We start from the raw sequence: 18,215 nt of genomic DNA on the forward strand, positions 1-18,215 counted from the left end.
CGTTTAAGTATTATATGTGATGTATGTTTTTTGGGGGTGGTTATGAAAGTGTTCCAAAAATGCAACATCAATTTCTTGACATCCTAATATTTAATTCATATGAGCAAGTAGTAAAACCAGATGTATGGTTTTATGTTGTTATGGTTTAAACCTTTCATTTTAAGCAATGGCAGAAAAATAAATTGTTTTAAGTAATCTGAAGAATTGTAACTTAAATTTTAAGGTAAAAGCCTTTTTTCTAATCTCACTAAAAACTGTTGATGTTTTTTCATTTTAGTTTTGTGGATGAATATGATCCAACAATAGGTAAGTTTAGACAGAAATTTAATGTTCTGTATAGTTATCTGTGATGTTTAGAAAAACATGTGAGATTTCTGTAGAAAAAGACTAAATTTACTCTGCAAAAATCATTTAGGTTTATGATAGTCATAAGAAGACTGAATGCTGTTAGAGGCATTATACAGATACATTATAAAATATATTAGTATTATGTACTTACCTGATATAACAATTAAACTGAAATATTAACTATTTAGTTGTTATGTTATTATTAGATTCTACCATTATTACAGAGTAAAAGATTTATGTTATGGAATGTGATTTTTGTAAAACAATACTCTATGTATGGGATGGGAGATGATAAAAAGCTGAAGTTGAATTGATAAAGATGACAAATCAGTATTAAAACCTATAAAATAAATGCACGTAACTGATCATGAATCAGACCTGATGATACCACATTAAAAGTGATGAAGTGTTGTTTTTAAATAATATATTTTTTCTATCCCATTTTAGCTGTTTTTGAATTTTAAATTTTGCAAAGTGTGGGATACCTCCCACATTTATATTTAGACCATAAATTCACCCATAACTCAGTCTTCCAATAAGGTTTCATAGCTTGTAACTTTGATTCCTAATGTTAAGTGAACAATTCATGTTCTACCCTTCCAGAAATTAAACTGTTTAGTTACAGGAAGATTATCCACCCCTTGTTGTTTTGGGTTACTTGAATCAAATCCTTATTCTTCCTTCCAAGGAAAACAACTTCATGTGATTTATAATTCACCTTTCAAGTTCATCAGTTTGTAGATTTATTTTATAAGATTACCCTAATTTAGTGGTATCAACATGATATTCTAGCTTATTATCAATATTGTAAGGTAAAAATGTTGTTTTGCAAGCCAAATATTTAGGTGTAGAAAGGGTTTATGACAGTTTGTGTTGTAGGTCAGTTTCTCTAAGCTTTATGATCTTTCTTTCAGTCTAGTTGATTAATTCTTTCAGTTGAAAGTTATACTGTTGTAATATCCTATTGTTGGGCAGATTATTTTAAGGTATTTGGTAAAAATATTTCCAAATCCAGCCCACATAACAATAATGAATTAGCTACAGATTGTATGTTTATGTTCAACTACAATGTTTCATAAGATAATTTGTGGCTAATAGAATGCCTAACTCACATATAAATTTACTTATATTAATTGATCAAAGAACTCTGATAACTAACTGCTAACACTGGTCTGAAATACTCACAGGATATTTCATTGAATTCTCATTAACTTTTCATTCATTACATGTTACACATATTTGTAATGTACCTTTATTTTTAGATAATTCAGAAATCTTCTCAATTCTTCACATTCAGGAATATTGCAGGTAGTACAGGATCATCATGATTATAAGATCCCTCTAACATAGAACTAAATTATAGTATTGAAAATACAGCTTATAATAATACTTTTGTGATGTGTGCGTGTGTGTGTGTATACATCTAAGTAACGTGTGTATGTATATATTTTTTTCCCCAACTTAGAGGATTCCTATAGAAAACAAGTGGTTATAGATGGGGAAACTTGCCTTTTGGATATTTTGGACACAGCTGGTCAAGAAGAATATAGGTAGTGTTTTCCTGAGTCTTGTGCAATAGTATTGCCAATATAATGATTTTAATAAAACTGCCATTCACTTGTGTTTCATTGTTATTAAATTTGGGTACTTGCTGCAGGAATGAATGGGTTCTCTAAAATCCTTATTGCTTAATTAAATATTGCAATTATAGTACATAGCTAAGTGTTATGTATGAAAAGTACTTGGCAGTATCTTCTGTTATATGTTGTAGTTCATTTCAACTGTTAATCATTTTGCAGTGGAGAAAAAAATGACTCGTGTGACAGCTGTCACACACATTTCTATGACCATGTTGGAATCTCAAAAACATTTAAAAAGTTAGTGTATTCAATATTTGTAACTGATTTATATTTCAGTGCAATGAGGGATCAGTATATGCGTACTGGAGAAGGTTTTCTCTTAGTTTTTGCAGTCAACAATTCAAAATCATTTGAAGACATCAGCATGTATCGTGAACAAGTGAGTGTAGGCTTAAAAATTTAATGTTAATGTAGTTTTTTTTTTTTAGTTTTCAGGTATTTTTCCAACTGTTTGATACATCTGTAAGTTAATTGAACTGCTTTTTTTTGTGACATAGACTTGTTACTTAGTAACACTATATTGTGCTAATTATAAGTAATGTTGCATGTTTTTTATTAAAACAAGATAAATAGATATTGAGTACATGTATTAAACAATAATTGTCAGCATTGTGAAGCAATTGACAGCTTAGAATTTTGTTTTAAGGGTTTTTCCTTTGTTACTTACTTAATTATCTTGAACATTTTTAACATTCGTGATAAATTTACCATAGATGTATCTCATTTATCAATACGAACTAACTGTGTAAGATGTTTATGGAATATCAAAAAACAGTTTATAAAAGTGTTATATATCTATTAAGAACTTGCTAAGCTTAAGCCTAACTGTTAAAGGGAATCCTGTGAACTATACAATGACAAACAAGTTTTATTTGACAAATGAAAATATCACCAAAAGAAAAGCCAAGTGAAATAGGTTTATTAAACCTTCACATTTTAAATCTAAAATTTAATTCTCTCATTTTTAATTTTACAAACTTTTCATGTACAAAAAGGATGAATGATTTCTGTATATCTACGAACAGCTTTCTAAAAATAATTTGATAATTATTTCTTCAGCCTACCTCAAACGTTCTTAAACATTAAAATATTAAAAGTATTTAATTTCAAAATAGTAGTGCATGATATTGTTGAAGCCAGTATGGGGAAAAATAATTATTATATCTATAAATGAAAATGATTTTGTAACAAAAATTGTAGTCCCAGTTATTATAATGTAACACGAACAGAAAAAAATGTAGAACATCAGAAATATTTCTTCTCTCAAATTGTAAAAAGAAAATCTAACTATGTAACCTGAATTTTCTTTAGCGAATAAAATTCTTAAAAATGTAGACTCAACAATAATTTTACTTCACATTACTTCATTACATACTTCACATTTTCTCGCATCACAAAGTTTTGTTGCTTCAATTGGAAGAGTATTTGCTTCAACTATTATAATTATTTTATTTTGTAAAATTAAACATATCTGTGATATTGTTTTTTTGGTCTCACTTGTATGCCGTTCAGAATACTTTTTCGGCTAAAGTTCCAATTCTTAAATATGAGGTACCATTAGCAGCATGTTGCAGAACATTTAATGAACATTAAGATATGTTTTTATGGGATATTCAGACATCTGAGATTCTATTGTTAAATTTTTTATCCTTTGTTATGATTTAAAATCTTCCACTTTGAAAGCGTATTCAACACGTAAATCATCCCTTCCGGATTAGTGAGCACCTTTCAGGTGTATAGTGCAAATCAGAATAAAATAATTAAAAATGTACGTAAAATAATGATTCTACCATTATTTTAATGATTTGTTACTCAAATTTATTTACTGTTACTTGCAAAGAAAATTGTAAAAAATATGTTCAAATTACATTTTCTACACAACACAAACAAGTCTTACTTGTATGTAATGCACTAATCAATATTTTTTCAGAATATTTCTGCTTATTCCAAAGCATGGTTTTTGCTTTAGATTAGAATTATCCAAATGTTGTTTTCCTGTTGTTTTTTTTCTATTTCTAACAATTTATTATTACAATTCTCTATTCACTTGCTCTTAGATCATAAAAAGGTGGGAACAGCTCCTAATGAAGAGCAGCTCTGAAAATATTTATAGGCATAGTTTAAATACATTTGGTAATTAAAGTGTTGTGAGGACAATGGAATCTAGTGGAAAGTTTAGAAGATTTAGGAACAAACCACAGATTTGGGATTTTTTTTAATAGTTTCTTTAGACATTATTTTTGTTTTTGGAAGTATTTTTGTGTTAAATTGTACTTGAAAATTTTGGCACCTTTCTTGTATGACAAGATATAAAGTAAACCTTATTAGGTTTAGAGAGTACAGTATTGATGTACAAAATATCCTAGTTATTCATATCTTTTTTTATTGAATATTTATCATATTCAATCAATGCACACAAATAAAAGCAAGCTTATAATTAATTGAAAACAAAGTATATTTATTAGATATAAAACGATTTTTACCAAGAATATCGTTAGCAAAAAATGTTTTTAATGAACCTGACCTGACAATATTTTGAATGTTCAAATCATGAGTTATTGATAAATATTTATCATTCTTTGCTTTTTTTTACAACTTGTATATGGAAATGGTGATCACTTCAATTGGCAAAATAAAGATGGAAAAGGAAATAAGGAAATTGACTGGATGTATATAAAATGGAAGTTTCTGATAAACAACAAAAGAAAATTTAAATTCCGAGTCTAAACAAAATATTTTTGTGTCTTTTAAAAAAATTAATTAATTAAAAATATTTCTTTGCTTGCTTCAGGAAGGTCAAATGCTCCGAGATTAATTTTTCTTTTTGCTTTTTTGTGGCAGCTGTTGTATTTATCGGACATATATATTTTCAGTCAGTTTCAAGTCCATTTAATTTCCTGTTTTGTTTATTATGAACACAGTCTACATAGATTTTTATCCTTCACATATCTGTTGTTACTATTGGTATTTTAAAATAAGAAAAAAAATTCATAGTGAAGCCTAATCCCACGAATAACTGATTAGAAGTAACTAATTAAACAGCTTGTCATCATGAGAAGAAAGAATTAGTGATTCCTCTAAGTATTTATATTTGTTCAAAATGAAACCTCAAAATATATGACACCAGAAAACAATGTAACAAGCATAGGGAACAGGTTTGAACTGCTTTGGAAATTGTTAAGAACTTGTATTAATGAGTAGTCCTAAGTAAGTGTATACTGGCTCTACTTTTAATGATAGAAAAAAGAACAAACAAATTTTATTTGGATTTTTCCACAAATCCTCTAAAATGTAGTATATTGCAGGGATTGTACTTTTTTTTTTTACTGTCATCATTTCCTAAGTAAAAGAAGACCAGTACTTTCTTTGTCAAATAATTAATGATATTTACTATTGATTTTACACGAATAATAAAATTTACACTTGGAACCACATGTAGTATAAATTAATACATTTGTTTCATAACAATACCACTATTTTTAAGTTGGTTGACATTCTTTGATCTTGAAATATATTTTAATGGAAAAACAAACTTTTTTAATACATGGTATTATTGTAATTTTCTGAGAGTTATTATGTTAAATTATATTCCAGATATTTGTTTAAACCTGCTGTTAACAAGTTAAGCTTGAAAGCTGAATTTTGAAAGCATCCTACACCAAATGTTTTGTAGTCAAACTCCATTTTCACCAGCCTCTAAACAGAAACTCCCAAAAAATATTTCTCGCTGCTTTGAGATAGTTTAAAAGTTTATCAGTTTAAGGATTCTGAGGCTATTTTTATAAATATAAGATCATTCAAATTATAAAGGTACTTTGAACTCTGAAATTTTGTGATATTTGTCAGTTGTAATTAATTATATTTGAGTATTAATTAGTTATTTTTAATCAACAATCGGTACTTTATCTCTTCACATAACAATGCAGTTGTTTAAAAATTGAATTCTTTCCATTTTAAGGAGATTTTTGTCAAATGTTGTGATTCAATTAATGTTGTTGTTTTTTTCTTTTTAGTAGAATAATGGTTTTTGCATATCCTGTTTCTTTCTGCTAACTTAATATAGTTTCATCACTTAACATAATAACTAAGATATTTCTATCTAACCAGAGATGAGAAAGCTATTACAAATGGCTAAATTGGCAAGTGTTACAATAAGCTATGAGCTGGAAAAGTCGTATCATAAATTACACGTGTATTTGATATCACAGCATGTTTACGATACAGTCAAAATTATGTGAATAAGCACTGCTAAGACTATTGATAATGAAGTTTATTTTCTCTTATTGCAGATAAAGCGTGTGAAAGATGCAGATGATGTACCTATGGTGTGTAAGTAAAATTTTTACCATTTGATGAGGCAAGACTTTGTGATATAAAAAAGGTCACCTTGTATTATTTATCCATATGGCCACTCTTAATAGGCAAAACTGGCAAAAAGAGAACAACCAATTTTAGCAAATTAAATCAAAGATTTTGCAAAATGAAAGAAAAAATCTGATTGAAAGAAGTCTAGACCCAACTCACGAGCTCTTAAACTAAGAAAAATTGCAGCATGCAATACATAAGATGCTGAAAATTATAATTCTAAACTTGTACATAAACAAATTGTTATATGGAAAACAAAATAGATATCCAGGACTCGCAAATCTGAACCTTTGCTGCATTATGCTTGCAACTGTTTTTTTTTTCTTACCTTATTAAATATTTGTGAATAAATCTTTAAACCTATGTTTTATTGACAAGTGAAACAATATGGTACAGTCATCTATAGATCTCTTCTTAGCTTGCACCCATCTATTTAAAATATCACTTGAGTGGATAATGATTGTGATGCCTTGTTTGCAAGCCGTAATTAACAAGTAGTCCTGTGTGTCGTACTTGATTTGAAATCTTGTTGTCACTTTTTTCATATTATTGAATGCTCATTTTAGTTGTAGTGACAACAAAATTTATGAGACTATATTTTAATTCATTTAAATCTTGTTTGAAAATGAATAGAGAATAAACAATTTTTAAGTTGGGAAAGGCTAATGAACATGGAATTCAACACCATAAGCTTTGTTTATTTGTTTAATTTTGTACAAAACTACACGAAGGCTATCTGATCTAGCTGTCTCTAATTTTTAAGTGACACACAAGAGGAAATGGGTGGCTAATCAACACCATTCGCCACCAGCTCTTGGGATACTCTTGTCAGACTGAATAATGTACCCACATCTCAAAATGTTGGGAAAGTATTTTTTTTTTTTTTACTTTCCAAATGATTTTTGCATTTGATTTGTTGAACCAAACTCCACAGGAATAGGTGAGATTTAAAGTTTCTCTCTTGATTATTGTTGAATTTTCAAAAACCAATAGTACTGAAAAGTCATTTGATATAATCAGTGTAGGAGGCTAAATTACAAAAAAATTCAAAACTGTAAATAACAAGGGAGTGCCAAGTTTGTAAAAAGTTAAAGCTTTCTTCTCAATGGTAGTTAGATTTTCAAAATCCTCAACTGCAAATAAATATGAGTTGTGGGTTAATGAAAACAATTTAAATGATAAATAACAATCCAATTCAAAATTTCTTGTTATCATTCGGTAAAGCAAATGTTGCACGATTCAGGACGTTAATGTGATTCTCATTTCTCACGTGTTTTAAAAACCTGAAGGTTATAATTTTACCAAAATGACTTATTGGTTGCCAAATTTTAATGAATGGCCAATTTGATTGGGGTTCCTCTACTGGAATGCCACTGACTCCAGTTGAAATAAACATTCATGGATTTTAAAGACTGCTAAATAGCATGAAATAATTTTGTTGAAAATTAATAGCAAAAGACAAAAAAAAAAATACATGCAAATTTATTATAATGAGCTGACTGTATATTATTGGACATCATAGGTAATAACTACTTGCATTATATAAACACATAACTTGTAACATTCTGCATGATTATTTTTGTTTTTTACTGTCTTTTGTAAATTTAATATTAAGAGGTATATAGAATATATTTCAATGAACTTGCTTGTTTATTTTGAGGGGAGAGTTTGAATATTTTTTATTAACTACAAAATAAGTTATGTTCAAAATACAGGTATTAAATCTTACTTTATATTTTTATATGCTTACTTGGAGTTTCTGAGCTTCATTATTTTCATTCTTGGAATAATTTATTATTATCTCTTTTTCATGAAGAACTGTTATGTAAAGTAAGAAAAAAAACAATTCAACAAAAAAATTGGCACTAAAGAATAACATAACTGAAACCTTTGCATATACTGTACCTAGATGCTTTTTGAAATTTGTATTGAGGAGTTTAAGTCATACAGTACAGGTACTCTTTGAGTATTAATAGATATTTTTGTCGTTCCTTTCAGTGGTAGGAAATAAATGTGACCTCCCAACCAGGGCAGTTGACATGAAACAGGCAGCAGAAGTAGCAAAAAATTATGGAATCCCATTTATAGAAACCTCTGCTAAAACAAGAATGGGAGTGGATGATGCCTTCTACACCTTGGTACGAGAAATACGTAAAGATGTAAGTAGTGGAATTAACCACACATTTCTTGGCTATGTAAGGGAGTTGGGGGGGGGGAGCTTTTTGTTCAGTGTTCATATCATAACCCTGTAACTTGCACTTTGTTATAATGTTGTTCAATGACAACAAATAACTTTTATTATTAAAACATTAAATGCTTAAGTCTGAAATAAGTTATTAAATATTAATGTTAAAACAAAAATTGATAGTTCATAAGTTAGATTGTTTAATTATGAAGACTTACCCTTTGTTGTTGTTTTCTTTTAAGTTTGAAGTAGTGGTAGCAGAATAATGCAAGTGTAGCTGAGTAATGTCATATAAAAAAATTATTGCTTTCAAAGAAGTAACAGTTATTTTCATAACTACTGTATCTTGTGACACTCCTGTAATCAGATCCTAGCATCTGTTTTTATTTTATTTTTTATCTGGCTCATTCTTGTTTGAACATTTATCTTTGTGTTGCATTTCTATTTCCTATGTTAGATTTTTGGATAATTTGAAAGAGTTTGGACCTTAGATGCAAATGTTTATTTTAGTTTTTAAGATTTTTTTCTTACCTAATTATTATAACTTCTTGTACTTTGCCACTGCAATCTTTACATCTTGTATGTGTATATGTGTGTGTGTGTGTGTATGTTGCAAACTATGATGTCTGCCTACTGTTTATGGTGGTCGCTACCTGTGCTGTTTTTGAAAAGCTGCATATGCAGACAAACAAACTATGATGTCTGCCTCCTGTTTATGGTGGTCGCTACCTGTGCTGTTTTTGAAAAGCTGCATATGCAGACAAACAAACTGATGTCTGCCTCCTGTTTATGGTGGTCGCTACCTGTGCTGTTTTTGAAAAGCTACATATGCAGACAAACAAACTATGATGTCTGCCTCCTGTTTATGGTGGTCGCTACCTGTGCTGTTTTTGAAAAGCTGCATATGCAGACAAAGCTCAACATTCACTTTTGAAATTATGGGAGTTTGTTTGTTTGTTTCTGAGTTTAATGTTCAGAAGTGATTGAGATTACTGTATAAGTTTTATGGTTTACAAAACATCATGTGTTTTTCTTGTTGACTTGTATCTCTATTTTCATTTATGCTTTTTTAGTTAGGTTATGCTTCTGTTAATTGACTAGGAGTCTTACATGATTAATCTGTAGAAATTTCTTATTGGTTTTATTCACTTTGAGATAAGAAATACAGAATACAGACTAAAAGGCCTTCATTTTTCCATGGGATACCTTCCTCTCTTTGATTTCCATATGTGATCCCGTAATGTTAAAATCAACTTTTTTGTTTTTGACAAATAAGAGACAGACTTAAGTGCAAATTCTTATGACTGAACTGATAAAACTTTGCATGGCCTCTTTCCTGTTTGTAAGCCCACATTCCACAACTATTAGAATTTTATCCATTGTTGAAAGTTTAATTGAACTGATAAAACCTTGCATGACCTCCTTCCTGTTTTTAAGCCTATATTCCACAACTATTAGAATTTTATCCAGTAGATGTTTGAGTGAACTGGTAAAACCTTGCATGGCCTCTTTCCTGTTTTTAAGCCTAAATTCCACAACTATTAGAATTTTATCCAGTAGGTGTTTGAGTAAACTGGTAAAACCTTGCATGGCCTCTTTCCTGTTTTTAAGCCTAAAATCCACAGCTATTAGAATTTTATCCAGTAGATGTTTGAGTAAACTGGTAAAACCTTGCATGGCCTCTTTCCTGTTTGTAAGCCCACATTCCACAACTGTTAGAATTTTATTCATTGTTGGATGTTATTGAAAATGTTTCATGTTGGGAAGTCTTGATCATACTTACTAAGGTTATGTTTTAACTCCCACCCAGATGCTCTAAGATACCTTACAAATCTCATATAACTTTTTTCAGCTAGGAATCTAATCTTAAAGAATATGTTGTCACGTTTTCTATGACTCGGGGGCTGCTATTGCTTTTACCATTACTTTTAAAATAAAACTACCTATCTTACTTAATCTCCCTTTTTCTGTCCACTGGAAAAATTAGATATACCGGTTTAGTAGAATGGGTTTTTTTTTTTATCTGTAAAACATGTACACTTACAAAAGAAATTAAAAATTTAGGCATAAATTATTAATTGTTCAAAAACAGTTTTATTCCAAGAGATATGAATGAGCTCTTGAATAATTGATACTTGAAATCGTTGGTACTTGACAAAACTCGATAATTACAGAATTGAGGAAGACAAGGACAATTGTATGTTTCACAAATATTTGTTATGACCATGATGTTGATGCGTTTACTGGTGAAACCATGATTGTAATAAATGAAATATTTGTCTTTGTTTTCCTCATTTCTGATCTCTTTAAACTTGTATTTTTGGCTTATGAAAATATCAGTTTATTTTAGAACATTTTCTTAGGGCATGTAATTTCATGTAAAACAGGTATTAATGAAAATATTAATTTCTTTCTCCAAACCAGTATATACTAGTTTATTACACACTTAAAATAGAAATAGTTTATATCTGTGTAAATTATGGCAACACTATAAAACTGTTAACTAGAGAGTTTCTTTTTGTTACAATGAAACTTGGTGTACGTACTTAATGTAAAAGCAATTAATCCAAATGTATAGTTGATAATAATATATTTATCTTATTTTTTACAACAGTGAAAATGTTTAAAAAAAATAATAGTTGGTTAAGAGAATTAATTTTACACCATTCTTTGTTGTTTTTATTGTAAGGTGTTTAAACATGATGTATTTTTACTTCTGCAGGAAATTGATTATTATTTCATTTGAAACATCAAATTCAAATCTATTTTTCAGAGAGAGCGAAAAGGAAAAGATAAGAAGAAGCACAGGGATAAAATTAGAAAAAGAAAGTGTACTATTCTGTAAATGGTAAGAGAATTTTTCTTGAAGGTTTGTTCAGAAGATAAAACAAAGATATGAAGGACAAAGTGGTTTAAAGGTCCAGAATGCCACGTCATGAAAGTTTTTGTAAATAGTACCAAAACAAACCTTATGCCAAAAGACATTTTTCCACCTGAATTTCATTTTCCAAATTTTGGCCTTTTATATATATATGAACGTGTCCTATCCTATATGTTGTTTGAACATTCTGCATTGAAATTCCATTGTGTTATGCTTGTGATCCTTAAAAACAGATTTGTCTGGGAGAAATAGTTCATGAAGAAAATTGGGTCATTTGATACAGTTCTTACCAGTCGTGTCATATGCTTATACATCAGATAAGCTAGATAAACCTTGGTGTTGACAAACAAGCAGTTCTTAAAATAATTGTAGAAGTTTGCCTGATAAAACTAATTTGAAGAAATTATAGAGGGCTTGATACTTTTCTATGAGGCCAAAGGTCATAGTAATGAGAACCCATGTATATAATTAAATATTCAATGAGAAAAAAGTACAGCATTGAAAAGGAATGGTGGTAAAAGATGAAATATAAAGACAAAACAGAGATATGTACCTTGTCCCAAGTTTTATAAATTGCACTTTTATTTAAATGAAAAGCTTACCTTCCCCTGATAAGCCTAATAATCTAATTGAAAGAAAACATTGAAAGTTCCTTAGGTTTTTGACTGTTTTTATGGAACAGAAAATATCTGGAAGGAATTATTTTTTACGTAGTAGCTGTGACAAATATAAATTATCTATTTCCAATAGATATGAGAGTTACCTACGAATAAGAAATATCAGTGTTTTTCCTTCTTTTTTTTATGTTTATGTAATATGGTTTTGCCTCTGTTCTTAGAAATAACTCTGCTGTAAATGTTATTTTTTTTCAGTTCGAGTCTGAAACACAAGTAATGATTTTACAACCCTATCTGCAGCCATGTTTGTGGAAAGTCTGTTGTATGTGACACCTACCGAATCTGTGTGTGCTTAATAACAGCAAAGCAAGTTCTGCTTCAAACCTATACATCACACACAAAGGAAGTGGAAAGGGTGATGATCTACTCTACCTTCTTCTTCTTTTGTTTTTGAATCTTTCCTTTGTTTCCAGATCAAACATTGGCACTATGTGACTGTGATTTTGAACTTTTATGATTGTCATGCGTTCTTAACTAATGTTTGAAGGCTGATTGAAATTTAAATTCTTTTTTATTTTTTTTTGCTTATACTGGTCTTGTCCCACTCATTTAGGAAGCTTAAATATTTTGAATGATTGTGTGTTAGCCAGTTCCAGGAAACTGCCCCAACATGACTGGTTCTGCTAATGATATTTCACCACATATTCCAGTGAAAACTTTGTAGGTGTGCTCTTTCAAACATATCTGTGGATAATATCAGAACTGAATAGAAGTAGCAGCTAACAACTTGTTTATTACATCATGTGGAGGGAGGTCAAAGGGAATGGTCATTTAGAGGTATAACAAGAGAAAGCCATAAAGACACTCAAGAAGTAATAATTTAAAATTCTGTCTAAAAAGAAGGAAAAATATATATATATATATATGTACTGTTTGCCATTTTCAAGGTTATTTCAACAATTTTTTAATTGTTGTTTTCATCTGTTATTTCCATGTTTTCTGAAGTGCTTAACTAAATACTCTATTGACTGTTTTGATGGGGCTAAACATACTATTGTTGATCACTTCTGTGGCTACTGAGCATGGGTTGATTTAACTAAACCTATGAATGTAACTCTGAATGGAATGTTAATTTGTTGTATATTTTATTTTGAGAATGTGAATGGAAAATGATCCTGTCTTCATTGTTTACTTAAGTTTTCCCTGATGTTGTTCTCAGAGTATTTTGTACTCGTTTCATCGTATTTTTGAGTAGAATTTAGAGATTAAGTATTAATTCTAATTGTAAGGATATATATTTTTTGTACACTAATCTGTTTCTTTTGTAAGTAGCTTGACATTTTAATTTAGTAATTTTTGATATGTTTATAATTTTGAAGTCGGCAAATATTGCAGATTTAATATTGTATTATTATACTGTAGGATTTATTTTATCATAGTAATCTCATTATAGTGCTGTTGTTATATTATTGGTGGACTCTTGTGTAGTAAATTTTCCCAGTCTTTTGGTGTGATAATTCTCGACTTAACCGGGATGGATGAAAGAATTAGGTATTTGGTTACCTGATTGTATGCTGTTTTCTGTAATTTGAAAATAAGCTTGAGAACCATGTATAAATAACTTCATCATTTGAAAAAAATTCCAAAAAAGCATATCTGTTTAATCTTTTTTTTTTAGTTTGAACAATACTGAATAAAAAAGGCCCCTTTAAAACACCAGGTTGCTTACTTAATTCATTACATTAGTGAGAAACTGGTTTCTCTACTCTACAGAACAATCATATTGTTAAAAAACAAATAAAAAAACCTTCGAGTTTGACAGGTATTACATCGTACTTTGTCTTAAGTTAGACAAGTCCAAGATTTGATTGAAAAAAATGACAGAGATTTAACTGTTGAATACTTTTATATCAACTATGGCCCACAAATTAACCTTTTACTATTATTGAGTCCTCTGCTACACTTTTTAAATCCAAAGACTTCTGCTACATTATTTTATTAATTCAAAAATCTCTGGTATGCTACTACATTTCAATTGAAATGATTATGGAACATTGCTACATTGTATTCACTGAGAGGCCTGATCCAATTAAGAAATAAATACAAAAGTGTATGTTGTATGCTTTACCTTTCTTAGGTTATGAATTGGTACATCACTATTTTTTAATAACTCAAATGCCTTTGGTACATTGCTACATTTTATTAACCCTGATGCCCCGGGTACATTGCTACATTTTATTCCCCCTGATGCCCCGGATACATTGCTACATTTTATTAACCCTGACTGCCCCGGGTACATTGCTACATTTTATTAACCCTGATGCCCCGGGTACATTGCTACATTTTATTAACCCTGATGCCCCGGGTACACTTCTACATTTTATTAACCCTGATGCCCCGGGTACACTGCTACATTTTATTAATCCTGATGTCCCGGGTACATTGCTACATTTTATTAATCCTGATGTCCCGGGTACATTGCTACATTTTATTAACCCTGATGCCTCGGGTACACTGCTACATTTTAATAGCCCAAAGGCCTCTGGTACATTTTAATAGCCCAAAGGCCTCTGGTACATTTTATCCCCACCACCGATGCCTCTGGTACACTGCTGTTTTATTCACTCAGATGCTTTATTTATAATGCTTGGAGACGGCTTGAATGGGTAACGATGAAAAACTTTTAATATAAGTTTAACATCGAATGTACAAGGTTTTGTTATCATTAAGTACCTTGTCGAAACGTTGTACATTTGCTGATATGTTAAACTTGTATTAAAGTTTTTTTCCTCATTACCCATTCAAGCACAAGTGGGTTTCTTGTCATCGAAAGAGGTTTGATTTAATTGAGAAATAAAAATAACTGTATAGTTAACGCTTTATCTCTCTTAATTTATAAATGGCAAGAATAATATTTGTATCTTCTGACCACATGCTAACTTTGTAGGCCTATTATTATTATATGAAGAAAAAAATTTTTTTTTTTTGTTATATAGTAATGTATGGATCTTATGATACTAACTTGTTCTGTAACACGTAATATTTCAGTATTAAATGAATTTTACAAGATTGACTTACAATTAAAAAATGGGAGAAGTGGGAAGATCATCAAATTTAGCGATTCGCAAAGATCTTTGCTAAGCTCAGAAAGTTCATAAACAATTATCGCATCTCCGAGTGGATCATTGAAACTAAATATATAAATATTAAAGCTAATCCAAAGTACACATTAAATATTTCTTAACGGATTTTAGCAGTGACCACGCATAGCTTAATGTTTAAATGTTCATGTAGGGCACTTGTAAAACTTTCAGACTCGGTTGTTCATAAATGTTTTATTATCACTAAATGATGTATGGACGCTCGACTCGCAATTTGAGGGTCGCGGGTTCGAATTCCCGTCCTACCAAACATTCTCTCCCTTTCAGCCGTGGGGCGGTATAATGTGACGATCAATCCCACTATTCGTTGGTAAAAGAGTAGCCCAAGAGTTGGCGGTGGGTGGTGGTGACCAGCTGCCTTCCCTCTAGTCTTACACTGCTAAATTAGGGACGGCTAGCGCAGATAGCTCTCGTGTAGCTTTGCGCGAAATTAAAAAAAAAAATACTTTTTCTGTTTATGTGTATTTAAAAATCTTTTCCTTTGTACGTACTCACAAACAAGATGCATAATACCGTAGTTTCTCAAATTATTCTATATTATCTCTGGCTGTATTATTCAAGATTATTTATATGTTTTGAAGAGTTAAAAAATGGCGTTAAATAATTTCTTCTCATCAGTGATATTCCAAAATGCTAGCTTTGTTTTACTGGTTAGACCCCTAAAGTGATGCTTTTAAAAGTATGGTGCAACAGACACCACGTTTGTGTGCTATTTTTTTGTCTGTTCTTGACAATGATTTTGCTTTTTTTTTAAAATACTGGCATAAATCATTTATATACCAAGAGAAAAATCTGTGCAATTTCCTTGGACCACAATTATTACGAACAAATAATAGCACAATATCATGAAAACATGACTTACTGGGGATGTTTAAACGCTGTTTTGTGGAGGTATTTGTATAATCACTAGAACAAAAATACTTTGCCAGTGAAAGTTTTCTTTAATATAATTTTCTTGTTCGTATCTCAACAATCGGAGAAGCAAAAACTTGTTATTTTACAAAAAAAGTGAATGGTTTGGTATTATGCATATTTTACTAACTAGTCTATAACGCCCATAGATGGCAGCACTTCTCACTTGATTTATTGGCTCTGTGAGTGTTTTGTTAATCGTAAAGCTGCACAATGTCACAATCTGCTGTTCCTAACGCAGACTTCTAACCTCGAATTTTAGCTTAATAGGCCTTCAAGATTACGTCTGAGCCATGGGAGGCTATTGACATTGAAAGAAAGTTTTGACTATAAGCTACCTTTTTACGTATCAAGGACGGAGTTACTACTTTTATATTTATCTAATCCTCACCTTATAAAGGCATATGAATCAAAGAAAAAGAACATAGTGGTAGTCGCTGTCATAGCCCCTATTTTAAGAAGTGTCTTTGTTAATCTGCCACTCAAATCATGCACTACATATTTATTATATTGTCTGTTAAACTTAAGGCAGGCCTTATTGATTATATTTAGATAGGGTAAAGGCTTTATAAACTAATAAGAAAAAAATACTAATGGAGCGTTTCTTGTAACAGCCAGTTCCTCTTACAGGAGGTAAAAATCATTTCATGGTAAGTAAACTTGTTGCCACCGAAAAGAAACAGTAGAGAAACATTTGAGTAAACGATCTGCGCGTGCCTCAGGGGATGCTAGAAAACCTAACTTAATGTTTAAAGATAGTCATCTAAAAGTTTATTGAAGTTCGGAAGAATTGCATGACAATGTGCAAACTTTAAAACCTACTATCTGTATAGAATGTTTTTACACACATATGGGTAATTGGCGGGATTATTTCATTTGTTCATATGGAAAAATAGCAATGAGGGGAGGGGAGTTGATGAGCACTCTGACATCCTTCGTCCCCAGTTACTAACAAAAGCACTATACCAACGGTGCATTTGTTGCAAGGAAGATTTCATATTGGCTGGCAACCTAGGTTTGATCCGGACTGACGACTTCAACGCTTATTAGAAACAAAAAGTGAAACTGATGTATCTGTTTTTGCCTCACGTTAAGTTGTCTTTATAGGGTAGATTGTTTGTTTTACAGCAAAACCATATTTGGATATCTGCTGTGTCTGCAGCGGGGAATTGAACCCCGGATTTATCATTGTAAATCCGTTAACTTACCGCTGCCCCACCGGGGGACTTCTGTATAGGGTTCATGTGCGCAATCAACATCAAGTGAAGAGAAGTAAATATTATATTTGATAAAGGAAAAAAAAAAGGTAGATTATTTATTGGCTAACACTCACGTGAAATATTTTGCACGTTATATGTTACATGATAATTCTTGTAACTACAACTTTCGTACATAGTGTTCTTTACTGAGTAACTTGGAAGTTTGCGTTATCTCTCTCATAAGACATGACGTATATCAGCTTTAATTTCTAGATTATTTTAACACGTATTGCCGAGTAGCTTTGGTGACGCATAAAATATTCCATGAATCAAGTTCTTTGGTGCTAAAAGTTCAATATATATATACATCAGGGTTCGAAATTCGCAAAATTTCTAACCAGTCCTTCAAGAAATTCTTACTCGTCCTCCAGGAATTTTAACCGGTCCTTATCAGGTTTAACCGGTCCTCTCCAAGAATATGTGTGCGTGTGTTTTTTAATTCCAACTTATCAATTACAGATGTGATTTCTTTTAAAAAAAGACACAATTCCAAATCTGTATGTATAACATTATTTTCATTGAAAATAATAGTTTGTGACACTGTTCACAATCTTTATATTAATCCGGAGAAACAAAAATAATGCGACTTGAGATTGTTATTTTACAACTGACCGAAAGGTAAGGTATTTCTCCATTTAGATTTTAATATTCCTCACGCTTCGCTTGGAATGATCTTATCATTCACATGTTCCTTAAATTGATGCACATTCCTGTGTTTTCTAATGCCATTAAGTACAAGGGATATCCTCGTCTTGGAAATTCTGAATCTCCTATCTGAGGCCCGGCATGGCCAGGTGGTTAGGGTACTCGACTCGCAATCTGCGGGTTCGAATCCCGTCACACCAAA

The 18,215-nt window shown here is 30.7% G+C and overlaps 1 protein-coding gene across 1 annotated transcript in view; it reads left to right on the plus strand.

Moving 5' to 3' along the window:
* Positions 1–12,945, plus strand: part of LOC106466527 (GTPase HRas) — a 31,948-nt gene extending 19,003 nt beyond the window's left edge. The window contains exons 3-9 of the mRNA XM_013926819.2: positions 278–306; positions 1,814–1,898; positions 2,265–2,367; positions 6,278–6,317; positions 8,352–8,512; positions 11,312–11,386; positions 12,292–12,945. Of these exons, the coding sequence (XP_013782273.1) occupies positions 278–306; positions 1,814–1,898; positions 2,265–2,367; positions 6,278–6,317; positions 8,352–8,512; positions 11,312–11,383 (490 nt within the window). The 3' untranslated portion in view covers positions 11,384–11,386; positions 12,292–12,945. The remainder of the gene's footprint in view (positions 1–277; positions 307–1,813; positions 1,899–2,264; positions 2,368–6,277; positions 6,318–8,351; positions 8,513–11,311; positions 11,387–12,291) is intronic.
* Positions 12,946–18,215: the final 5,270 nt, after the last annotated feature.

The sequence above is a fragment of the Limulus polyphemus genome, unplaced genomic scaffold (assembly GCF_000517525.1).
Source record: "Limulus polyphemus unplaced genomic scaffold, Limulus_polyphemus-2.1.2 Scaffold2290, whole genome shotgun sequence".
Classification (NCBI taxonomy): Eukaryota; Metazoa; Arthropoda; class Merostomata; order Xiphosura; family Limulidae; genus Limulus; species Limulus polyphemus.